This window comes from Elephantulus edwardii, unplaced genomic scaffold (assembly GCF_000299155.1).
Source record: "Elephantulus edwardii isolate Elephantulus edwardi_28Jun2011 unplaced genomic scaffold, EleEdw1.0 scaffold00283, whole genome shotgun sequence".
Taxonomy (NCBI): domain Eukaryota; kingdom Metazoa; phylum Chordata; class Mammalia; order Macroscelidea; family Macroscelididae; genus Elephantulus; species Elephantulus edwardii.
The window spans coordinates 953,640-962,198 of record NW_006400033.1 but is presented as its reverse complement, the minus strand read 5'-3'; the positions used below and the strand labels follow the sequence as shown (position 1 = coordinate 962,198).

Genomic DNA, 8,559 nt, shown 5'->3' with positions numbered 1-8,559 from the left:
GTGTAGGCACTGGTGTGGAGCCAAGTGGGGTGAGGCAGGCAAAGGGTTGGGTGATCGCAAGGGCAGGTCAATCACATGGAGGACCTTGCTCAAACCTCTGCTGTCTGAGTGTGCTCACGACTGGGGTCCTTACTCAAATTCCTGTTGTCCGTTTCTTCCCCAATGGTTTTCTCAGTGTTCCCTGCCTGGTGGCACTTACACAGGTACTGTCACACAACAGCCCCTGCTCCAGCAGGTTCCTGGATCCAACAGGCTCCAAATAGTCAAGGTCAACTTCCCACTAACCCACTACCCTCTGGCTGGTCTGCAGAGTTCACAGAAGCCAGCTGGCTGGCTCGTTTTGGGTGGGAACCCAAGAGAGCTCGGCCAATTTCCCCACGTGTGGGCATGCCCTTAGGTGCTGTCCCAGATAATCAGCCCCGGTAAACACAGATAAGATCCTACAGGCCTTTCTTCTGCCAGGTTAATTCCACAACAGCTCGGTTGATAGCTCCAGGTGATGGCTGGATCCCTGGTGGTGCCCTGAGGTCACAGGGCTGTGGTGGGGGCTGAGTTTCGTGGTTGTGGAGCTGGAAGGGGGGCAGGGGAAGGGGAGGAAAGCAAGGGACTACGGGGGTAAGGAGCACAGGGCTTGGACACTACCACCAAGAGGTGGGGGCGGGGCTTGGGCGCTGCTGGTTGTTTATGCAGCAGCACCCTGTGTGTCGGGGGTCACACAGGTGCGGGCTGCAGGGGGTCGCACAGTGGTGGGTAGTCTTCGCTCCTCTGGGGTTCCGCGGTGGATGGCTGACTATTGCTCTTCCTGGGTCTCTTCCTGGCTGTCTGGTGGCGGAACTCCGTCTGGTGGCGGAACACCATCTGGCGGTGGAACTCCATCTTTGGCCAGATTGGTCAATTTCAACTGAAGTAAAGTGGAGAGATCAGCCAGGTCAGAACTGGTTTGCTCATAAAGTTCATATACATTGTGTTTCACCCTAGTCCTCATTCATATTGTGCTTCATACAATTATTCCCACACATTATGTTTTATAAATCACCTTTGAATCTTGCCCATCATTACTGTGTTTTTACTCAGATCTTTGTAATTTCCTTCACCCGCTCCCTACACCCACCAAACTGTGCAACCCTGTGGTTTCTCTCCCACCCATGCTCAGCCCTCTGTTCCCACCCCTTTCACTCTTGAGTCTGACTGCTGTTGGCAAGGAACCAAGCAAGATCAAATCATTAACTACTTCAATCTTCTCTCCATCTATCAAGATATTGCTAATAGGCCTAATAAGGTTGCATAATTCCTGATAATATATGTATAAAGGAGAAACAATCTGCCTTTTACAAACTACTGTTCTATATTTTCTCATATGCAATGTAACCTAGTTCTGAATGATCTAGACACAATATTAAATTCAGAAAATATAACACATTTTGTGCAATAAAAAGGAAAGGAAATATATCCGTAGATATTTCCTAGCAAACCTGCAGAACACCAGAGACAATTATGTTTTAAAAGCCAACAAAAGAGAAGAGACACCTCACCTATCAAAAAACTGCGAAGAGTGGTTTCTGACTTTTCAATATAAGAATGGGAGCCAATAAAAAGTTCAATAATGTTTTCAAATGCTAAGAAAAAAATCCTGTCCATCTAGAATTTAATATTCAGAGAAATTATAATTTAAGAGCAAGAGTAAAATAAAGACATTTTGAGCTTTGTTGGAATGGGCACACCACCAATTACCCCTTATTGATGGAACTCCAAAGGGTCCACTTCAGGAGGAAGGGAAGCAATCCCAGGAGAACGATCTAAGATATAAATGGAAGACAAACAGATGTGGTAAAACACAAGTAACTAATTAGAAAAGACACTTGTTATGGGCAAGGATATTGAATAATGCAGGATACATCAAAAGAAGAAGGAATGGAGGGACTACACAAAAAAGCACTTTTAAGCATTCAGCCATTTCAGGAAATTAAGTATATGATCAAGAACAGGTGATATTGAAGGAAGACATCTAAGCTGCATTCAATGTGCTGGAATTGATGGAATATCAATGGATTATGTCTCATCAAATGGATACAGCATTGGAAGTGCTCACTTGCCTATGAAAAAAAAATTTGGAAGAGTGCTACCTGTCCAACTCAATGGGAGACACTCATATTTGTGCCCATTCCAAATAAAGGTGGGTCTCTAAATGCAACAATGATTAACTACTATATACAAACAAAATATTGCTGAAGATAATGTAAAAATGGCTGAAGCAGTACATCAATGGACAACTGTCCTGAAATTCAAATTGAAATCAGAGGAGGACATGGAATAAGGGGTATCACTGCTGATGTCAGCTCAATCTTGACTGGAAACAGAGAATAGCAGAAAGATGTGTATCTGCTTTATTGCCTATGCTTTTGCAAAAGCACAGTTAATAAAATTATCTGTGTATTCTTGGATTATTTATAGAGTTGTGACATGGTGGGTGGCCACTTTCAAATGGATAATTATTGACTTATTTATTCAGTTGTGTGGTTGTGTTGTTGATTGTCCTCGAGTCGAGCATGATTCATAGCGACCCTATGAACAAAATACCTGAAGCCTTTCTATAATTGTCATTTCCCAAAGTTCATAGTTTCCAGAGGCATGTTGTTTAGGAAGTGGATGCCATTCTTGCTTCCAAACCTGTCTTAATCTGGAAGCTCCACCAAATACTGTCCACGATGGTTAACCGTTATGGTATTTGATACCCCAGTGGCACAAGGTTCAGCATCACAGCAACCCCAGGTTATCTAAGTACAGCAGATTGACAAAAGAGTGCTGTACCACTTAGCAGAATGTTCCTCCAAAATGTAACAACAAACTTTTAAATGCAAAAGTCCTCCACGGGGTCTTGTTTACGCCACACAAGAGGCTTAAATAAAATAAAGAATATATATAATATGTTGTTCTTTTTTACAAATTTCTACAAAAAGATGCTACCCTGGATATGCTCACCAAGTTGTGCTAAAAAAATCTGGAGAACAACTACTTGTCCAACTGACGGGAAGAGATCCGTATTTATTCCCATTCCAAAAAAAAGGTGACCCAACAGATTGTGGAAATTATCAAACAATATCACTAATATCACACACTAGCAAAATCCTGCCGAAGATTATCTAGAAATTACTAGAACAGTACATTAACAGAGAACTACCAGAAATACAAGTTGGGTTTAGAAAAGGTCATGACACTAGAGACATTATTGCCAATGTCAGATGGATCTTGGCAGAAAACAGAAAGTACCATTAACTATAAAACGACATTTCACTGTTTGGATCACAAGGAATTGTGGCTAACCTTGAGAAAAATGGGAATCCCAGAACACTTGATTGTGCTTATTTGAAACCTATACTTGGAAGCAGTCCTAAGAACAGAGCAAGGAAACATCGCATGGTTCAAAATCAGGACAGGAGTGCATCAGGGATGCATCCTGTCCCCATACCATTTCAATCTGTATGCAGAACAGATTATTTGGAAAGCAGGGCTTTATGAGGAGAAATGTGGCATAAAAATTGGCGGAAGACTCACCAACAACCTACAATATGCAGATGACACAACATTGCTTGCTGAAACTGAGGAGGACCTGAAGCACTTGCCGCAGAAGGTCAAGGACTGTAGTCTTCAATATGGATTGAAGTTCAACATCAAGAAGACAAAGATTCTCACAACTCGGCCAATTTGCAGCACCATGATAGATGGAGAAGGGAATAAGGTTGTTAACAAATACAGCTTGCTGGGCTCCACCACCAACACTCTTAATACCAACAGTCAAGAAATCAAAAGCAAATTGCACTGGGAAAATCTGCTCTCAAGGACCTCTCCAGGGTGCTAAAAAGCAATAATGTCAGTCTAGAGACTAAGGTGCACCTGTTCCAGGCCATGGTCTTCACAATTACTTGTTATGCTTCAGAGAGCCGGGCAGTGACTAAGGATGACATAAGAATTGATGCCTTCAAATTGTGGTGCTGGAGATGAGTCTTGAACATATCACAGACTGCCAAGAAGACAAATAGGTCTGTCTTGGAGAGGATGAAACTAAGTTTCTCATTGGAGGCTAGGATTTTGAAGCTCGATCTCACATACTTTGGGCACATGTTGTTGTTGCTGTTTGATGCCGTTGAGTCGTAGACGACTCATAGCGACCCTATGAACGAGCGGCCTGAGCACTGTTCGTACATAGAGTTTCCGGAGGCAAGACTTTTTGGAAGTGGATGCAGCTCCTGCTTCCAGGCTTGATTTAGTCGGGAAGCTCCAGCCAACACTGTCCACCATGAGTGCCCACTGGCACATCACTGTCACAGTCTACAGCATCATAGCAACCACAAGTTACCTCTGTACAGCAACACACAGACCAGACTTTGGGCACATAGTCAGGAGAAAATGGTCCTTGGAGAAGGACATCATGCTCAGAAAGATGGAGGGACAGCGTAGGATAGGAAAACCCTGGATGAGATGGATTGATACGGTAACTGAGGCAATGCGGGTTGGTGTGTTGGCATTAGTGAGACTGGCTCAGATCAGGGAAGGGTTCAGAGCCTCATAGGATAACCATGGTCATAGGCAACTCGATGGAATATTAACAACAACAAGAACAATTGTGTGGATTGTTCTTATGGATGTTCTTATGGATGACATTGAGAATTCTAGGACATTTAAGTGTGCTCGTATGGAATCTGTATACACACGAATAGGTAGTAATTTAACAGAACAAACAACAGTACATAGTTTCAAATCAGGAAAAGCATGTGCCAAGGCTGTATTCTTTCACAATACTTATACAATATTTATGCTGAACAAAAAATCCAAGAAGCTGGACTATGAAGAAGAAAGAGTTATCAAGATCGGAGGAAGACTCATTAGCAATCTACAATACATAGATGACACTACCCTATCTACTGAAAGTGTAGGAGATTTGAAGTACTTACTGATGAAAATCAAAGTCTTTCATATAGATTACACTTCAACAAAAATAAAAATCCTCACAATTACCTAGCATAAAATAAAGTTTGGAAGTTAAAGTGAGGTCTCATCGCAGAGGAACTACATGGTGGCTGGCTACCACTGCTGACCACTTTGAAAAATCCCACAATAGGGGATTCAGAGTGGAGTGGGGAGGGGGAACTAAACTCAAAACCAGGCCTAAACCCTCTCATTGGCCTGACCAAGGCGGTGGAATCTCAAGACAATGGCCTTGTTGGTAGGTGCCGAGGAGTCATGTCTGACTCTTATCCCATGCATAACAGGACAAAGTGTTACCATCTTCACAATCATGTTGGGCGAAGTAAAGCATGAACAAGAGAGTAAGAGCTTCAACGAGATGGATTGACACAGTGACAACCACAATGAGCTTGAACAAGGCAGAGATCGTGAAGTCAATGTAGGATAGGGCAAGGTTCAGATCTGTTCATTGGCTTGCTATGAGTTGTCGTCAATACAGTGGCACCTAACAACAGCAATAGCATTGGTGTTGCGTTTGTGGAACCACAAACATTTGCCAAGTTTGAGTTTCTCTGAAAATAAAACTTCTTCCCAGTTCTACTGGGTGGCTGCTCTATTTGATTTTCACATACTCTGTTAACTAGTGTGCTATTTTTGGTGATGGCCCTTGAACTGAACTCTCCTTTGTGGAGTGGAGAGGAAGCAGGTGGACAGAGGTGGGTGGAGGCCTGAGCCAGGGAACCAGGATTGGCTACGGGGAGAGGGGGGGAGAAGAGGGTGCTCAAAGGACAAGGAGAGAGAACTGAGCTGGATACTAGTGGAGCAGGGGTGGGGGAAGGAAAAAGACACAAGCTCCTAAGTGAGTGATGCAGTCATTACTGAATAATAGGAAAGATCTCTCTTTCATCTGCTCTTCTGGACAAAATGCTTGTCTGCCTAATACTGCTCTAGAATCAAACATCCAAATTAAGACAGACTACAGCGAAAGATTGACCATCCACATTTGAAGTTAACGGGCCTCAGAAAACCCTATGCACTATAGAGCACACTCAGCATAGACTAGCAGACACAGCACCAGTGGCAGAGCCTTCTTACAGGGAATCACAAAGGAGGAGAAACAGTTGCAGAGACATTACTGATTGAAACGTGGAATATGAGAAGTATGACTGTAAGAAAATTGGAGATTGTTAAGGAAGAAATGGAACACACAAATACTGAATTACTAGGCATAGGTGAAATGAAATGGGTTGGCATGGGATTTTAAATCAGATAGTACACTGAAAATGAAAAGGTGACATGAAAATGGGGCCACATTCATAGTTTAAAAAGACCATTTGTAGATCCATCTTAAAGTATAATGTTGTGAGTGACAGATAATATCCATATGCATACAAGGAAGAGCTGTTAATACCACTATCATTCAAATATATGCATCATTGGGGTCAATGAGAAAGAAATTAGATGACTTCTACCAACTTTGCAAATGGAAATCAATCGAACATGCAACCTAGGTACCTTGATAATAATGGATGACTGGAATGCAAAAATTGGGAAAAGGGAAGAAGAATCAATAGTCAGAAAGCATGAATTTGGTGACAGCAATGAGGCTTGACGTAAAATGACAGAATTGAGTAGGAAACTCTACACATGGAATTCACCTGCTGGTCTATATAGGAATCAGAATGATTACATCTGTGAAAGAAATAGCTGGATACACTTAATATCATCTGTGAAACTATGCCTGGTGCTGATTGCACAACAGATCATCAACTACTCATATACAAGTCCAAACTGAAGCTAAAGAAAATTAAATCAAATTTTACTTCAGATCTACCCCACCAGCAGAATGGGATAACCAGAAAACTTGATTGTGCTCATGTGAAAACCTATACTTGGACCAGGAGGCAGTCACCGTTGAGTCACTTGCGACTCATAGCAACCCTATGTACAACAGCTCTAAACTCTGCTCTGTCCTGTGCCAATCTCACTGTCTCCGACACACTCATTCTGATTGCCCCAGTCACCAAATCAGTCCATCTCCCAGAGGGCCTTCTTCTCCTGCGCCTGCCGTCCACCCTCCCAAGCATGATGTCTTGCTCCAAGGACAAGTCTCTCCTTGCAATGACCAAAGTATGTCAGACGAAGTCTCAGAATCCTTGAATCCAAGGAGCAGCCCGGTTTAACCCTCTCCAGAATGAATCTGTTTGTTTTCTTAGCAGTCCATGACACCCTCAGCACTCTTCTCCAACACCAAAGCTCAAAAGCATCAATTCTCCTTCTGTCCTCCCTGGTCATTGTCCAACTCTCTGACTCATAGCAAGTGATTGCAAAGACCATGGCCTGTATCAGACACACCTTAGTCTCCAGAGACACACCGTTGCTCTTCAGGGCTTTAGAGAAGTCCCTAACAGCAGACTTTCCCATCACAATACGTCTTTTAATTTCCTGGCTGCTGGTGCCAAGAGTGTTGATTGTGGAGCCAAGCAGACTAAAGCTGTGAACAATCGCAATCTCTTCACCATCCAACCTGATGCGGCCAATTGGTCCAGTGGTGAGAATCTTTGTCTTCTTGACATTGAGCCTCAATCCATACTGAAGGCTGCAGTCCTTGACCCTCTGCAGCAAGCACTTCAGGTCCTCCTCAGTTTCAGCAAGCAGGGTTGTGTCATCTGCATAACGCAGATTGTTGATAGATCTTCCACCAATCCTGATGCCTCATTTCTCCTCATAGAGCCCAGCCTCCCAGATGATCTCTTCTGCATACAGGTTGAAAAGGTATGGAGACAGGACACATCCCTGGTGTACGCCCTTCTTCCCAGTTTTGAACCATGCAGTGTTTCCTTGCTCTGTTCTGACTACTGCCTCTTGGTCAAAGTATAAGTTTCGCATTAGCATGATCAAGTGTTCTGGCATTCCCATTTTTCTCAGAGTCAGCCACAGTTTGTTATGGTCCACACAGTCAAACGCCTTTGCATAGTCAATAAAGCACAGATAGCCATTCCTCTGGTACTCCCTGTTTTCAGCCAATATCCATCTGACATTAGCTACAATATCCCTAGTACCACAACCCCTTCTAAACCCAGCCTGGACTTCAGGCAGTTCTCTGCTGATGTGCTGTTCCAGTCGATTTTGGATAATGTTCAGCAGAATCTTGCTTACATGTGAAATCAACGATATTGTTCTATAGTTTCCACACTCTGTTGAGTCACCTTTCTTTGGAATGGGAACAAATATAGATCTCTTTCAGTCAGTTGGCCAAGTGGTTGTTAGATAGATAGATAGATAGATACATAGATACATAGATAGATACATAGATACATAGATACATAGATAGATGATAGATAGATAGATAGATAGATAGATAGATAGATAGATAGATAGATAGATGATAGATAGATTTGGGAGACTGGACTTTATGAGGAGGAATGTGGCATCAGGATTGGAGGAAGACTCATCAATAACCTACATTATGCAGAAGACACAACCTTGCTTGCTGAAACTGAGGAGGTCATGGGGCATTTGCTTCAGAGTTTCCTGATGACAAAAGCCAAGCAGGAAACGAGGTTCGTGATGGAAGCCAGATGTTAGCTGAAGTCT

At 43.0% G+C, this 8,559-nt stretch overlaps 1 protein-coding gene across 1 annotated transcript in view; it reads right to left on the bottom strand.

Moving 5' to 3' along the window:
• Window positions 1–876, bottom strand: part of LOC102867269 (small ubiquitin-related modifier 3-like) — a 7,748-nt gene extending 6,872 nt beyond the window's left edge. Inside the window, exon 1 of the mRNA XM_006900387.1 lies at window positions 798–876. Within this exon, the coding sequence (XP_006900449.1) occupies window positions 798–876 (79 nt within the window). The remainder of the gene's footprint in view (window positions 1–797) is intronic.
• Between the last annotated feature and the right edge of the window lie 7,683 nt (window positions 877–8,559).